The following is an 18,169-nucleotide window of genomic DNA, read 5'->3' on the forward strand; positions in this document are numbered from 1 at the left end:
ACAATGGGGGGTTGCAAGTGGACAGTACTAGTCAAAAGTAGCTGATTCTTGTCCAGGTTATGAGCTATCCACTTAAAGGACAGGGGACAAATAGATGTTGCTAGAATATGCAAAGTATTTATAAGTTGGGATAGTTTATTTTCCAGGTTTATGTGGTGTTCTATAGGTAAAATATCACAAATAGCAAAGCATTCAGTCTCCAAGTCATGACTGCTGAGACTTCTCTAGCTTCAGGATTAGCAGCCCTACTTGGATACAGCCTATAAAAAAACACCTAAAAACTATTCAGATATTATGGATAGATTATGGAAATGTTCTACTTCACTTCAATTAGACGTGCCCAATACAATGATTAAATTCCAATCCACTGCACGGGCTTCCCAACTACTTCAAGCAAAGTGAGTGGAGAGATAGAAGTACTGACAGTGGATATCTTCGAAGCTTATTTTCCTCAAGTACAAACACCTGTCTACGGTCAGAGGCCATGAGACTTCTAAAAGACCATACAAGAATACCTCATCCTGCATAATGTATGTAAGGTTTGTATATGTTTGGGGGGACTGTGAAGATTCCTTTTTAGGATGTTGCTCACATAACAATGTGTCAAATAAATAGTAGCCTGTGGGAAAAGGCTGCAGGTTGATGCACTGTGTAATTATGTTCAATAAGGACACGCAAGAATATTTATTAAAGGGTTTAAAAAGCTCATCTCATTCCTAGCAGTTCCCATTCATTTTTCAGAAATCTGTTCTCCTCCATCATGGGACATAGCTTTCATTCCATCCACTTCCTCGAGCTGGGTCTCGTGGCTCAGTTGACTAATGCATCCACACCATTGATTCAAATCCCTAGTCCTTGCTCATCAAGCCCTTTACGGTTGTGGACCTGCCTATTTACAGAAACGGTTCTCCTTTTATGTCGCGCTGAGACAACTGCGTTCTTCAGCTCTCCTTCTAGCTAGGGTGCCCTGCATCATCCATCACAAGTTGGGCAGTTGCTCCTTGGCTGTAAAAGGCTGCCAAGGCTTGGAATGCCCTTTTGTTTTCATTGTGTAATACTCAAGATCCGTTAGCCTTCAAGAAACTTTTGAAAAAGTACCTGTTTCCGTAAATGATGGTGGTATAGTTCAGTGAGTCCTCTTGGTTCCGTGCCGGGACACTCCTCGGATTAGCTGTTGCGCGTTATAAGAGCATTTAACATAACATAACATCTGTGTTTGAGCTCATGGTCATTGGTTTAACGGATGTTCCACTTAGCATTTAAGAGGTCAATAAAATAAGTGCCGCTGAGTAGCAATAAACATCTATTAATTTAGACCGAAGGGTTAACATGTGCTTTACAATATCACATGCTATGCTATGTTTATTATTTTATCTATTTTTATCATGACCTCTTTCGGATGCCATCAACAGAGGTGGTCTACAAAGATGAATTCAAATCTTACCTGATCAAAGGATCCTCCTGGTCCAATAAGGACTTCTCTGGCGAGAGTATTAATATGCAAAGTATAGCGATGGTGAGGGATCAGGAGCTAAAGAGAGACCGGGGGAGTTATTAGAGACACAGGTACAGTGGTTGCTTCAAGCAGCTCTCATATTCCCACTGCTCTATAACATGTAACCATATACTATTTTAATGTCCAGTCCTCCAAGAATCTCAATCAATCTTGATGTTTTGTACCTAAAAATGCTTGGGAAGAATGACCAATGGGCGCTCATTTATTGAGCTTGGAATTAACAGTCTCTTTGCACTGTCTGATTTGTCTTTCTTACCTTGTAGAGAGGATGAGACATGGGGAGCTGCCTCAATGTAGAAATGCAGAACACCTCTGCAAAGATGTGCGTACGTAGGAAATGGGTAAGAGCCTGATGGGTGGAAAAAATACAGCTCCTCACCCACATCTTGGCAAGCAACCAGTCCCACTCACTATCACTTGGCAGGAAGATGGGATTCTCTGGACCTGGAGTCTGATTTAGCTGCAGAGGAAGATGCACAAAGAGCCAGTTACTGAACTTTTGTGGTTACTGCCCAAGCATCTGCTGTCATAACTTAGCTCAAGAGTGAGACACAACACATTAGACTTAGAGAATGTTTGCATGATGTTTACTGAACCAGAATGCCAAGAACATTGGAAACCTTCTAACATTACACATTCATGATTTCTCAGAAATCCCACAGCCACTGGATGCGTGCTTGCTCTCAGAAAAAAGGGCTGCTAAAATTAGATGACAATCCACTCATATGGACTCAGTCCACTATGGGAACCTTGTACACTAAAGATGACAAGCAAGAACCATTAGAACAATCAAGACGTGTCTTACTGCGATCTCATAGGAACCATTTCTTGAGGTTTTTTTGGGCAATGAGTAGATTGACCTTCTCTTTCAATTGAGGAGTAAGTTAGCATGCTCACAGAATAATGCTTATGAATAAAGCACAAGATAAGTAGAAGGGTTCTCTTGTAAAATAAGTGTTTCTACATGAAGGCAGACGCAATTGATTTACATTTTGCAAACAGGTTTTCGCTTTGTGGTGAATGTTGATTAGAAGTGTATGTGAAGCCCATGATTTTGTCTAGAAGAAAGAAAGAGAAACAAAGAGTCTGAGGGCTGAGAAGAACACCTACAAAAATAGAAAGAAGAAGAGGACAAGGCGTTGGCCCTTGACAGTAAAGCACCATCCAGCTTACAAAGAAAGTACATCAGCCATAGATACTAGGCGATGCTCAGAGGCAGAGCACAGATGAGAAAAGAATGAGCACTGAAATTTGCTTTCAGGAAAATACATTTGCATTGCCTAATAGTATTCTGTAATAGTCGTTTATATAGATCACTGTGGATACATGTAAAAACACTTAGTGGATACAAATGCAAGTGCCTGAAAGAGTGTCTTATTTAGAGTGAGGTTACCGAGTTGTTTTAATTTATTTCTTTCTTCAATCAGTCAAAATCCATATAGGTTTTCTTGGAAAATTATTTTATGGAACTGTGCATAGTAAAAATCCCAAACACAGATAAAGACTTTCTCCATAGTATCAAACACCCTCCGTCATCATAAAGACAAACCTTTGTGACAATAAAGAGGTGTGTTGGTTCTAGCCAATAGGAAAACTATTAGTCCACATAGTTCAAGTAAAAGTTGACACATTCTCTCAGAAAGCTGATCACTTATACATTCTGAAAAAATGAACGAATGTCTTGAAATGTCAAAGTTCTAGGCAACACCTTACCTGGATTGCTAGGGGTATCATTTCATTCTGGGGTGAGAGGTAGAGAAGACACAAGGGAGCAGCTATGTACTGCTGATGACCACTCAATATATTTGCAGGAACGCCATCCAATATCTTAAAATCTGCAATGAAAAGTTTTCCTCTCTGCAAATAGAGGAAACAATACAGGTGAACTTGGCATCATAACATACCATCAACGAACTCTTCCAGAATTGCAAGATGGCATGGTGGTGCAGGTGCAGAAGATATCACACCTCTGACCACTCACCAGCCCATGACAACATTCTTGTCCAGATACAACTAAACATGAAATTATAAGACATCATTGAAAAACACTTAAAAAACTTTCAATAGTGTCTGTAACTCGAAAGTACATCGTTTGTTGTAGCTAGGAGCTCTTTATAAATGGGCACTTTATACAAACATATCTAGTAAATATCCCTTATGATTCTTCAAGCAATGTATTCCACTAAAATAACCTGATTTAAGAAAAGGACTGTAAAGAAATCTTCCAAGAACATGCAAATTGTTCATCTGCATCTCTGGCATCACATTCCCCTAGTTAGTGGTGCATGTGCCAAAGTTACTTTAAGTCTCAGTCCAGATCTGAAGTTAACTTTGTGCTGCATGCATTCCAGGAGCTTCCATTGAGTGGAAAGCGTTCAGAAAGAGATGGAACTGCATCTCAGGACTCTGCAAGGGGCTGGGCTTCCTCATGGGCTTGACTGCACCAGCATATAAGCAGATTTGGGGACCCAGAGTGGGGCACTGCTAATTGCATAGAGAATCAAAAGGGAAGTGAAGTGGTTGGAGTATAGAGCCCTGCATCAGAGGAAACATCCCTAGTTTTGAGTTCTTCATGTGCCTAGTTGACAACAGGGGTGAAAAGGGGGATGGTCAAGCCTAATGCAAGCCCCTTTCCAAGATTGTGGCCTGTCCAGAGATTATTGCAAGAGTTTTCCAATTCAAGATGAAGGTGTCTTTTTCTGTGATGTGAGTTTCTGTTTGAATCCATTATAAAGGACGCATTGACAAGTAATGGAGGCATTTGCAATGCATTTGTTCCCTTCTTTTGTGTTGCGATTCTCACCTACTTATTACTATTGTCGTCTTTGATTTTTGCTCTTTTAAAGTCTGATTTCCTATTGGACTTTCTTCTGAAAGTCTTTGCTTGGCCTTTTCTCTCTGTTCGTTACCTTGCTTACCAACTTCTGCATACATCTACATCTTCAGACGAGAACAATAACATGCCATCAGCGTTCTTTGCCCTTTGTCACTCCCTCCTCTACCACCTCAACTGGGACCAGTTTAAAACCCCACTTGACAAATTTGGCATGTACTAATGAGTGCAGGGTGGCACACTGGCTACTGGGAGGAGCCACACTTTTCACAGTTAATCATGATTGAAATTTGCTAGACCTTCCCAGAGTCTATTGTGTGTGTCAAGTCTGCTTCTCAATAGTGAAAGTAATCTCAGGTATGGACAAACATCTCACAACCTGGCTTGTTATGCAAGGCGTACTGTTACCTCACAGTATCACTGCGGGGGCACACTTGGAAGTCATAGTACGTCACACATAAAATAGCAGGATGCGAGACTCGTCCAGACCAGAGATGGGGTTTACTACTGCGACGGGGGCTTGACACACATGCAAGTGTCTGTGCACAACCTTCCAGCACATATTTCCTTGCACAGAAAGAGCACTAGGGTTCACCATCGAGAGCCCACAACAGATCTACCTGATTTAACATTGTGGCATTGGGCACCTGAGGGCATCTGAGCCCCTTGCTGCATGATGTATTGTGGTGGTTTTAATGTTCACACACTAGGTTGTTGAGTCCTGAGGTGAATGAAAGTGAACAGACCGAACCGTGTAGACCATATTCAGTCTGAATTTCCCCAAAAATACTGGAAGGATTCATTGCTACTACACAAACTGGAGACTTGATATTTTATGAACTATGCACAGGCAGACCTTTCTCAAGTTATAGGGCTGGACGACTCATTGACCAAATTGTGATATTAACAAGGACACTGTGGAATTTGATGAATTTAAATGCATGAACGAACTGTACAGAACGTAAAGTAAAAGCTGATTAGAGAAATTTCTAATACGTTGACATTTGGTTATATTTCTTTTTTCTGAGCAACCAATAAAATATTAGAAGGGAGGCATCGATTGGCTTAAGTACAACATATATATACAAAATACGATGTTCCAGTAATACTCAAGTGTATTATTTTAACACAGGTTAATTTTTCATGCCAGAGAACCCTGTTTTGTACTTTATCTATTCCAGTGTGACAGTGGTGGGAGCCCTGTTGTATGTCTTCCCACTAGTGATTTGCTGAATTATTTAAATCCTAGAAAAAGCCACTACCTTTCTCAAAAGTAGAAAACACAATTCCTGTTAATAACTATAAATGATGTCCTACTAGGTCTTGTTCTACAGCTTAGCAAGATAGCAGGGGAGAGCCTTGGCAAAGAGTCTCCCTGCCTACCACACAACTACTGCCAACAGTTCATCCCTTAGAAACCCAGTTAGGATTAAAAGGTAAAGGTAAACACACCCCTTCCAGTTGCTCCCAGCCCTCTGAGTTCTGCATTTGCAAATGGATGAAAACAATAGTGAAATTACTGTTTGACTTCAAAAAATCAAAGGAGAAGGCTAGAGGCAGAATGCCATTCTCCCTCTTTCAAGATGCTGTTGAGACAGAAGGCAGCAGCAAGCAGCCTATACTTTATCCCAGCAGGTCTTGAAGCAGGAAAAACTCTTGTGACAGATGCCTTTCAAACTGGAGGCAGGGTAAAGCTCAAGGGGCTAAAGCTCAGGATGTCTATTGTCCTGAGTGAGAGTGCAGTATGCAGCCTATTCACACATTTTTCACTGTTGCTTTCCATAAATCCCAGCCAAGGTAGCAGATTATAAGCACAAGGTTAAACCTGGTTTAACTGAAGGCAGGACTTGTATGGAAAATGAATTCTTACAGAATATGAAAATACAGGGTAGAACAAGGACTACATAGATGAATTCTGATCGCCTCACTACCTCATCTATCCGACATGACCGTACCACCCTATTGGGTGACCTCAAACACTCAGAAACAATAAGCTCAAAAAAACACACCTGTCATCGATGCACAACATGGTACATTGTGTCACACAATCAATACACTTAAAAGGCCACATCCTCAACCTTAACTTCTCAACATCACCACCAATCCAAAGCAAACCACTTATTCCCTTGGACTGGACCAACCACTTAGCCATCCCCATCTCCTTGCTCATCCCTATCTCTTTGCTCATCCCTATCTCCTTTCTCAAAGCCCTACTTATAAAAGAAGACCAAACATTTAGTTCCTTTGGGCACTTTTCCATGGACATGCTTGAACACATTTTTCACCCTATCAAAGCCACATCCAATGCAAACACCATTCTAAACAACAGCATAATTGTTTTGGAAAGCTAAATGAACATTCACAGCCCAAATACAACAAAGGGATACATTTACAAGCCCCTATCCCCACTGGAACGTCCCTTTTTAGTATGCTCCTGTGGGGATAGGGGCTTTGCCTTATTTACAGGGCAGTGTTACGCCACTTAACATGACTTAACGCTGCCTTGTAAATTATGCGCCCTTTTACGCTATGCTTAGCATGAAGGGGCAGGCAATAGGTGTTGCTGTAGGCGTTCCACAGCAACACCCATTGATTCTGACACTGACCCCTCTTTACAAGGGTGGCATAAAGAGAAGGCAGAGCCAGAATTAAGACCAGGGAAACCTGGTCTTACCCTGGTACAACTAGGAGAAATGTTTAATTTCTCCTCATTTTTGCTGTTCTCATGTGTACTGCGTTGTGTAGGAAACATAAATACAGTAAAAGGCCAATGATTGTTTATGTACAGGAAGGTCCCCCTTCCTGCACATAAACAATAATTTTTTTTAAATGCAGTTTTGCAACTCCTCTGTCTGCTGCATTAAGCAGCACACATAGAAGTTACAAAACAGCATTTTAAAATTGTATATGTGCAGAAAGGGTGCCTAGGTTGGTGCTAGGCTGCTAACTGTAACGCCGGTGCAGGAGGAAATGCAGGGCTGCACCATATTCTTTTAAATATGGTGCAGCCCTTCATTTCTGAAGTGGCAGAGTGAGGTGTTAAGCCAGGAAGTCTAACGCCTCACTTCGCCACTTCCCTTGTACATATGCCCCAAAGTCTTCGGCAGCTGGTATTCTAAAGACACTGGTGACAAACAACCCATCTGCAAAATGGAAAGAAAATAGAAAATAAACAGAGCTTCCAAAGACCTCCGGATACTGAAGTCTCTCTGTGAAACCTACAGAGAGATCATCACATAAGCCAAAACAAAGTACTATGACTTCACCATTAATGAAGCCACCAACTGAACAAGAATGCTGTTGAAGACAAGTATTGCATCAGATCCTTGCTGGACCCAGCTATTCCTCACAGAATAGTTCAATGCCATCATCTCCTGCCACAGTGAAAAAATACAGAAATGTACTCAGCACATCAGTGACACAAGTCCTGCTTCATCTTGTACACCCACCTCAGGACCTGTCATTCAGCCTATAGAGAGGGGGAGCAGTTTTCTCCAAGGACAGGAAGTCCACTCAAAACCAGACAGCATTGTTTCCTCATAGAACCTATCACCAGAGGAGCTGGAGGAAAGGAAGGAGGAAATAAATAAATGTAGAGCTTGACAGGATGGAGAAGGACAAGGAGAAGACCCTTGACCTTTCTAAGCTTAATTAGTAGCAAGCTCTAGAAGAGTAGAGGCCGACCATGGAGGAAAGGAAGATAGCCAATCAGCTCAGCCTCAGAGAGTTGGATATTAGAGTCCTCCAAGTGGGGTACATCAACAGCAATATTGGTGGCAGCATAGCTGCTGTGTCTTCACATGAGTCCAGATTTCATATCGAAAAAGATATGGTGCCCACTTATAATGTGGTGGATGACATAGATAAATGGTTAGCAGCCTATGAAGTGGGTTTTAAGGTGTACAGGGTCCCAGAGGAGTTATGCGAGGGTAGTCTTTGGTGGTACATACCCACAGTGGGGAGGGACACAATCCTTACATAAGGGGAGAGGATCAGACCAACTACAGTGCCATTAAGCCCACTTCAGTCAGTAAGTTTGGGCTGACCCCTGGAAAGTTCAGGCAACATTTCAGGTCCAGTCACATACTCTCTACACAAACATGGGTGGATTTCATGGACTATTCTAGTAAGGCACTGAAGGGCTGCATGAGGGGCAGAAAGTTTATGATTATGAAGGGTTGTACAACTTGTGTTTTTAGGGCACATTCTTGATACTTGTTTTCCAGAGTTGTGCCAACACCTGGTTGATAGCAACTTTACTGATTCCAGGAGGCTTGCTGAGGAGTCAGACTCTGGGTCAGCACCAGATTGTCCAGAAAGGTATTTGGGAAGGACTCTTCAGACCCCACAACTACTCACAAGGGAAAGGGTCTGCTTCACATTCCCAATCTGGCTACCAGAAGAAAAACTACTGTGACAAAGGTCAGTAGTCCAAGCCAGTTACATGCTATGAGGGCTATGAGTATGGACACTTCTTGAAGGATCCAAAAAGAGCACCACCTCTCACTGGATGAAAGATTGCAGGGGTTGCTACTGTAGTGCTGGGGGAGGAATTTGTCCCAGTTACCGGGAGGGAGTTTAGTGGGGTTATCCTTGTGTCCATGGGTGACAATGGAGAGGGTTTCAAAGAGTGTATGTGAGTAAAATACCCAGGCAAATCCTCAATCGAACACTAGGACATAAGCAATGACATTAGTTCACAAAGATTTTTGAGAAAATAATCAGAAAAACGTTTTGCACATTTAGTGTATTTTAATTTCAATTATAAAACATAATTCAATGATAAAAAAGAGATTTTAAATACATTTATGTCAATACATGATAAAATATTCCAGCATTGTATCATATGCATCAATTTACACATGAGTAGGTACATATATGTTACAATAAAAAGATGGTTTCCTGTCTACGCGTTTCGACACAACTGTGTCTTCCTCAGGACTGTACCATCATATTTCTATAGATACCAAAACATGGTGCCAGAATTAAGCCAATATAGGGCGGATTATATCGCAATAGATCCCCGGGTGGATAAAACGTTAATAGGTTCTCCAAAGATGATATCCTGAAAAACAGCAGGTTTATCACGTTAAAAATCAAGCATTTCCTCCTGTTTTAGTAATGGTTATTATAAGCCGGCTGCGTGTGGTTCCCGGTGTCCGTATTTATGTATCGTAGTCAGCAGCCTCTTACACATTCGGCTAGCTCAGCTCGGCTTCAAAAGTTTGTCTACGTGGCCTTGCTGCAAATGGTTCCCTGCGTCTTGATTGCGTGATTCACAGGACTAAGCACGAACCGGTGGCAAATAAATCCCGGCGATTTTTCGAAATTCGGCATGTGTCCTCAAATATTACAAAGTATAGGCAATGGGTTACCATCAATAGGCAAGAGGTTGAGGCTCTGAGGGATACAGGAACCAGTATGACTATGGTAAGGCGTTAGTTGGTTTCCCCAGAGCAGCTAAATCCCCCTGCTTTCAAACAGGTTTTAGTGGCTCATAACAGAGAGGGTCACTATCCTGTGACCCTTGTTTCATTTGAGTAAGTGGGTAGGTTCAAGTCTTCAGAAAGTCGCAGTGAGCCTTGCCATGCCTGTGGACTGTTTACTAGGTAATAGTTTTGAGCACAGTACCTGGAAGGAAGTAAAGTTCATGTGGAGATGTTAGAGTTTCCTGACAGGATTTGTGCTACTACACAGTTCATGGCTGCCCATGATGGGATTCAAAATGGGCTGGAGCCTGAAACAATGGCTCAGTCAGCTTCTAGGAAGGGTAGAGGTAGAGGGCATGGGAAATCAGCCCCTGAATGTAACTCCAGTGAGATGGGTGGGCACATGTGGTGGCTTCCCTGGAATCCACTAAGGAGGACATTGCTTCTTTTGGTGACCTGCCAGATCTTGCTGGACAGCACATGGAAGGAGAACAAACCAAGGAGGAGTTCTATAGGGCACAAAGGGATTGCCCAACCCTTGGGCGCATTAAGAAAACCCTCTGGTAGTCACCACATTTGCTGTGAGGACAGCCACCTTTACAGTGAGACTAAGGCATCAGGGCTTGGGACAGCAAGGGCCCTGGTGGTGCCCCAATGCCACAGGAACTTTCTACTGGAGCTGGCTCACAGATTTCTCCTGGCAGGGCACATGGGCCAGGACAAGACCCTTGCAAGGCTTGTCCCCCACTTCCATTGGCCTGGGATCCTGAATTCCTCAAATGTGTTCTGTAGACTTTTGTAACCTACCAAAACAGCATGATAACAGAGTAGGGACTTAAAGCCCCGTAATCCATTACATGTCGTTGGCACAACCTTTAAGGGGGTGGACATCAACGTTGTAATGAATAGAAAAAGAGGGGACCCCCTGTAAACTAGTAGCAAGTTCCTAGGTCAGGGTAATAACATATCAAATATAACAAATCCTAGGCAACTTGAGGGTCCTGAAAATTGTCAGGTACATCAACACATGTTTAATCTATATGACAGGGTACTAAACAAATAACGGCAAGTGAGTTAAAAAAATTATTGGTCATTTATTTAAAAAAACAAATACACATGGAAGATAAAAACCTCATGAGGTGGCAGGGATACAGTGAATAACAATAGTGTCTGAAACAATATAGGGCATAGAATAATGTAAATACAATGCATATACAATAATACAATAATGCACAATTTAATGAAAAGACAAGGCTACAAAACAGTGGGTTAAAAGGTAATTGTTAGAAATACAAATGATAAATGACAAGGACATCGATTGAAGCAAGTCCGTTTATTAACCATCCACTCTCCTCACTGGAGAGTGTCCCAACATTCCATGGCAAACTTCAGGGCAGGGAATACCAACTGGGCCATAGGGGAAGGGGAGGATGGGACATACCATTTGGGAGATAAATTACAACACATCTCCTTTCCATAGGGGTGACACAGAACAGGGAATAGGACCCACAGGGGTGGGTTAAAATTATACCATGACACCATAAGAAGGATAACTGAACACTGAACATTATTCATGTGCATTTACAATTTTGTCAAAGCTCCACCACTGACCATTCTCCAGTTGAACCACATTCTTAAGTAATTTTGCAATTTTACAAGGCATGTAGTATTTGCTTTGGGTGGCTCCCACTTTGATGTTCTTTCTGGCTTGTACCCAGTCACCTACCTCCCACCTGGAATCCTTCACCCCATGTTTAGTATCATACCACCGCTTGTAATTGTCTTGGTGGAGTTGGACTTTCTCTGCCATAGCTTCCTGATCCACTACTCTGGGCTCACCACCACTCAGCCAACTAGGATTCAACTTGGTGCAGGGTTCTCTCCCGCACAGAGTTACAAAGGGTGAAATGCCTGTGACCTTATTAGGGGAGGTGTGGTAAGCCCACAGACACCTTCTAAGGGACCCTTCTACATCCTGCCTGTTGGTTGCAGCTAATTGGATATGTTCCTTTATGATTCTGTTTGCCCGCTCGACTAGACCATTGGCTTTAGGGCAGTATAAGGCTGTGGTCTCATGTTTGACGTTCAAACCCTTGAGGAATGCACGCATCTCTTCCGAGCAAAACTGCATTCCGTTATCTGTTACCAAAGTCACTGGAATGCCTTCTTCGACAAATACTCCATTCAAGAACTCGATCACTGTCTTTGTGGTGACAGTGTGGACAAACTTCTGTTTGATCCAATGAGTTGTGTAATCGATTAAAACCAGCATGAACCTCCTCCTCTCACCTAGTTCCTGCATGGGTCCGATAATGTCCATGGCCAGTTTGCTCTATGGTTTTGTTGGTACTTTCACCGGAGATAATGGTGCCTTCTGTACCGCCTTAGATTTGTCGCTTTTGGCGCACGCCCCACAGTCCTTAACAGCTTGTTCAGTCATGGCATCGATCCTGGGGAACCAGAAACTGGATCTGACTCTGGCTTTTGTAAGGCTGCGCCCTAGATGGCCTTCATGTGCCAAGTCGATGACCTTCTTCCTGAGGCTTTTGGGTGGAACCACTCTAATATTACGATAGATTCTTCCTTTTATGAAACTTATTTCATTTCTCACTTCCTAATACTCTTCTATGCCAGCCTCAAGTTCACTCTTCTTGATCGGCCATCCTTTTTCCATGTACTCCTTCAGCACGCTTAACTCCTTGTCCTCTTTCGTCTCTTGCTCCCATTCCTTTTCCGTGATGGTATGTATCTCTGTCATTAGAATGGGACTGTCGAGGGCTTCTTCTCTTTCCCCCACATCTGGTAACGGTGACCTTGACAGGTAATCCGCGATTTTATTCTCCTTTCCTGGCACATATTCCACATTGAAGTTATAGTGCTCCAGTCCCAGGATCCATCTGCTGATGCGAGGTGTACAATTCTCTAATCCCTTCACGGAAAAGATGAAGGTGAGGAGCTTATGATCGGTCCGGATGGAGAACCTTAAACCCCACAAGAAAAACTTGAAATGTCTAACAGCCCAGAAACAGGCCAAGGCCTCCCTTTCAATTACGGAATAATTCCGTTCAGGGTTTGTGAGACTCCGGGATGCAAACGCAATGATTGTCTCTTCTTTTCCATCCTTTTGTATCAGGGTCGCACCCAGGCCTTTGTTAGAAGCATCTGTAGCCAGGATGGTTTTCTTTGATGCATCAAATGTTCCTAATGCTGGGGAGGTTGTTAATTCCTCTTTTAGTGACTTACCCACAGCATCATGCTCCTCATTCCATTGAAAATCCTTGTTTTTCTTCATTAACTCCCTCATGGGCTCACACTTGGCAGAAAAGTTTTCCACATACTTTGACATATACTCTAAAAGTCCTAAGAAGGACTTTAATTCTTCCTAGTTTTTGGGGCTGGGTGCTTCCTTCACTGCTTGGATCAATCTGCCTTTAGGTCTGAATCCATCTTCTGTAATCTTGTGGCCTAAATACTCAACTTCCTTCACTTTTATTTTACATTTTTCTTTCTTCACAGACCGGCCTCCATGAGTCTGCTGAACACCTGTCTCACAACCCCATCATGTTCTTCTTCAGTTTGGCCATAGACCAGGATGTCGTCCTGGAAACACATGGTGTGTTCCACTCCTTCCAATATCTTCTGCATCGCTTTCTGGAATATGGCTGCTGCGGATGCCAGGCCAAAGGCATCCGTTTGAACATGTATGCTCCGAATGGGGTGATGAACGCCGTGAGAGGCCTCGATTCGGGATGGAGTTCAATTTGGTGATATGCCATGGATAGGTCAATCACGCTGAAGTATCTAGCCGGGCCCATGGTGCTCAACATTTCATTAATTACGGGCAGCGGATGTCTTTCCACCCATATGTTGTCGTTGAGACTGCGCAAGTCCACACAAAGACGAATACCTTCCCCATTGGCTTTGGCTGCAATAACAATCGGAGCCAACCACTCTGTGCAGGTGATGGGTTGAATTATATCTAACTCACAAAGCTTGCGCAATTCCTCTTCTAGGGGTATTTTCAACTTGTGTGGCACAGGGCGCAGTTTATGTACAACTGGTCTTGCCTTATCTTTTAACTTGATTCTGTGTTGGAACTTGTGTAGACAACCAAGCTCATCCCTGAATAGTTGCCCAAATTCTTCACAAATGTTTTCACCTCTATGGGACCTGTCAGTGAGCAAAACTTGTTCAGTGCTATTAGGATCTAGGATGATACCCAGTTCTTTTTGGTGAACCCATCCCAGTAACTTAGATCCTGATTCCACTACATACACCTTGCCATATGTTTCCCTGTCCTTAAAGCGTAGTTGTACATTTTTCATGCCTATCAATGGTATTTTTCCCTTGTTATACCCTGTGGGAGAAATGTCAGGCATTTTCAACTGCTTCACATTACAATTTTCCATGGACACAAAATCATCTTTGTTCAGTAAGGTGTATGGAGAGCAAGAATCTGCGTACATTTCTACACATTGGCCATCGAGGAAAACATCACGTTTGGGGTAAATCGAGTTTACAGTACCATCCATATCTTTTACTTGCAAAATTATCTTCGCGCTTCTTTGTTCTATGCACTTTACTTCCCTGGCTGCACTCTTCTCCATATTCCTACCCTCATTTCTAGTGTGTTGTTCTCCATCTCTACATACTCTCGCGAAATGCCCTCTCCTATTACATTTTTTACACGTGACAAACCTGGCAGGGCATTGGTAAAAGGTTGCAAAATGGTTATTGCTGCCGCACCTGTAGCATTTAGGACCCTTCTCCTTAGGTTCTCCTCTCACACTGTAATTTTCTTTAGACCTAATCTTACACACTTCATTACAATCCTCTTCATATCTTACTGAAGCTACCTCCTCCCCATTGGTTTTCATTTCCTTTAGGCATCTTGCCGTGTGTTCTACAGACTTGGCTATTTCGATGGCTTCTCTTAACCCTGGGTTTTTTGCTAGCAACTTCTCTTGAATGCATGGGTTATTGGTACATCTCACAAGTTGGTCCCTTATAAGGGATTCAGTTAAATTTCCAAACTCACATAGCTGTGTTAGTCCCCACAATGCAGCAATACATTTTTGTACAGACTCTTGCTTACCTTGACATCTTTTGGAAAACCTATGGCGTTCCAAAACTACATTTATCCTGTCCCCAAAATGTTTTTCTAAGTTTACCATAGTTTGCTCGTACACATCAACACCTGCTTCATCCTCTCCCTCCTGTTCTAACATGGGTAGAGACTCATAGACCTTACGCCCTTGCCTACCCAAATTGTGTAATAATATGTGTTTTTTCCTTTCTGGCTTATATTTCTCACCACCCACAGCTATTAAATATGATTCAAATAGCTTCACCCACTCCTTCCAACTGATTTCCGGTTCGCCTATCTCATTTAAAAAGGGTGGGGGTTGGCTCATGCTTGCTGCTGCCATGGTTACACCACTTACTCAGAGGAAGGAGATCTAATCTAGGTAATACACCACCAGCACGGACTTTAGATTTCCAGGATTGAACTTCTAAGAGTGTATCACCTCCCCATGCACTATTACATAAAGAGTTAAGTTATTACACATCTACTCAGAGAAAGGGAAACATAAGCTAAGTATAATACCTTTAGCATAGAACATAGATTTTTATGAGTGAACGCTTGAGAGAGAATCACTTCACTATGTAAATCTCTCATAAAGACTTAAATATCACATAAAATGAAGTTTCAGTCCAGTTAATGGTGGAGGACTGCTGTTTGTCTCTCCAGTTCCACACAGCCTGAGGAGGTCACACTCACCACCACGATCTTAAAATAGTCCACAATTTCCACACTCCGTGTGCGCCTACGATGGGATGGGGAAAACACCTCCTAATGGCTCACAAAGCAGCTTTGCCGGGTAGCAGGCTGCGATCGCTGTCAGGAAAGAGTTAACTTTTCTCCTCAAGACTTACGGCCCTTAGCTGCTGGTGCGCCGGGGGCGTTCAGATATCCGGCTTCCAGGAGGCTAATAGATGCGCTGACAGGATTTACGGTCTCCTCCTCCAGGCTCCTGACGAACGCCGATCCACATTTGTGCCCAGCTCAAAAGCTCCTCTGAAGCGGCAGGTCGCTGCTGGACCGTCAGCCTCTCCTCAGCTCTATGTCGATGCATGGCCTCACCAGTGCCTCACACGCCCGCTTCGATGAACACAGGCACACGGAAACAATGGACACAGCACGGCTCTTCACCTGTGCAAACCCGGGCTCCACTAACACACCAGGTGCCACCTTTACATTCCTGGTCGGAGGCAATACTCTCACGAGGATCAGGTAAGATTTCCTTATGATGCCTTCATTTACCCCAATGCTTAGTTCTCACATCTAGTCCGGGACCTCAATCAGCCGCTGCCCAAACAGTTACAATTTCCACAGAGACGGCTGAATAGCAAGGGTAAAAAGCGCAACCAAATGTTAACTGGACGCCCGCAGAAAGCAGGATACTCTCACACTCCAGACCTTGATTTTTTCCCTTGTCAGTCACTCCAACCGCATCTTCCTTAAATTAGTTTTCTCTTTGCCAATACAGCATCATCCACAAGTGGCTGACCTTATTATAGAAGTACCTTTTTTCCCTTCTTCGATTCTTCCCACACAAGTTCTACCTTTTCCTCTTGTGTGTATGTGTGGAGAGAGCACTCAAAGGGGAGATGGTTAACTGCTGCCCCCTGCGCAGTTCCGTCGCCAGTGTTAGAAATACAAATGATCAATGACAAGGACATCGATTGAAGCAAGTCCGTTTATTAACCATCCACTCTCCTCACTGGAGAGTGTCCCAACATTCCATGGCAAACTTCAGGGCAGGGAATACCAACTGGGCCATAGGGGAAGGGGAGGATGGGACATACCATTTGGGAGATAAATTACAACAGTAATCTCTACGCGCGTTTCGGCGTTACACATGCCTTCTTCTGGAGAACCACTGGACGATTCTAAAAGAAAAAAATTATAAACATTCCAATTAAAAAAAACACATATATTGCCACTCAAGTACACTGTCGTTGATAAAACTCTACTTGTAGGTGGAGGCATTTGAATGAAAAAGGCTGGCTTAAATTACGGAAAAGTAAGATACATTTATTGAAAGATAAAGTACACAGTCACACCACTAAACTGAAAGCATTGTGCATGAGATGAGTTTGTGCAGAAGAAAGGACCAGAAAGAATAATACATAAGAGTTTCCCTGAAACGTCCCGATGTGGCAAGACACCGCATAAGTGATACTTCAAGGTGAAGCAAAGAGGTTGTGGTTCCTCACCTAAAAAGAAGTAAAGCATGGGCGCAAGGTGACGCATGGGAAGTCATTCAAGGGGATAAATTGGGCTCAAAACTGAAAAGGAAATAAAGGGGGTGTTTCATGCGATCATAGCAGGTAATGCACTCAGGTGCCTAAAACGTTTAATAAATTAAAAAAGGGGTTTGGTTACTTACAAGTGTACGCTATAATGCACTAGCCAATGATAGATGACGCCTGCAGTTGATGAGTAATAGTGTTACACTTTTCATGATTGAATACTATTGGGAGACAGAGATTGAAATATATCAAAATCCCTACCAAAGCCATTTTGGAAAAGATACCAAAGGTACTGTTGTGAAGAGCATGTTATACTACCTGATATAATAAAAGATCAAGGTCTTCACATCAATGGACCTTGAACAGATGGCCCAATTATGGGGCACTTCAAGATTTGAGCAGGTTTGGTGTACTGCTGGTTACAGGACACCACTCGGGACCCCAAGTGACCTACAGCAAAAGGAAGTGTAAAAAAGCCCGTTATGAAACTTATTCAAGGCTGGATTATGAAGCGAGCCCATTTTTATGACCAAGGTGCTTTGCTTTTACCTAAGTCCAAACCCACTAACAACCAATTGGTCTGTGTCACGAGGCATTCTACCTTGAACAACACTGTACGACATATTATGAATTCGATTTGGCACATCCTCAACAGCAGTTCAGAAGAAAATGATAAACTACCTAAGCCGATGTTCGCCCACTGAAGAAATAGGAACATTAAGAATTTTGTTACCCGTTCCAGGCTTAGAGAAGGTCAGTCATTCATCCAAAAAACCGTTGAAGGGAGTTCGCCGATCACTGGCACCTACAAATGTAATACCTGTCTGGCGTGTGAGTCAGCCATTGTGGGTACCAGTTGTGTATATCAAGGAGTCACCATATGCCCTACGCAATTCTCCAACCGTAAGACCAAAAATATCATCTACCTACTCTTATGCCCATGTGGCCTTGGATATGTAGGTGAAACAGCCAGATCATTTAGTACTAGATTGACAGGACATCGTTCAGCCATCCGAACTTCTAAAATCAATTCACTTCTAGTGAAACACTATCTGGAGCACCAACATAAACCAA

General features: G+C 42.9%; 1 protein-coding gene across 1 annotated transcript in view; it reads right to left on the reverse strand.

Annotated features, from left to right (window-relative positions):
• LOC144797585 (hydroperoxide isomerase ALOXE3-like) overlaps positions 1 to 18,169 on the reverse strand; it is a 228,639-nt gene that overhangs the window by 31,538 nt on the left and 178,932 nt on the right. The window contains exons 7-9 of the mRNA XM_078668252.1: positions 3,230 to 3,373; positions 1,773 to 1,976; positions 1,445 to 1,531 (exon numbers count right to left, since the gene is read on the reverse strand). Coding sequence (XP_078524378.1) covers positions 1,445 to 1,531; positions 1,773 to 1,976; positions 3,230 to 3,373 — 435 coding nt within the window. The remainder of the gene's footprint in view (positions 1 to 1,444; positions 1,532 to 1,772; positions 1,977 to 3,229; positions 3,374 to 18,169) is intronic.

The sequence above is a fragment of the Lissotriton helveticus genome, chromosome 12 (genome assembly GCF_964261635.1).
Source record: "Lissotriton helveticus chromosome 12, aLisHel1.1, whole genome shotgun sequence".
In the NCBI taxonomy this organism is placed as follows: Eukaryota; Metazoa; Chordata; class Amphibia; order Caudata; family Salamandridae; genus Lissotriton; species Lissotriton helveticus.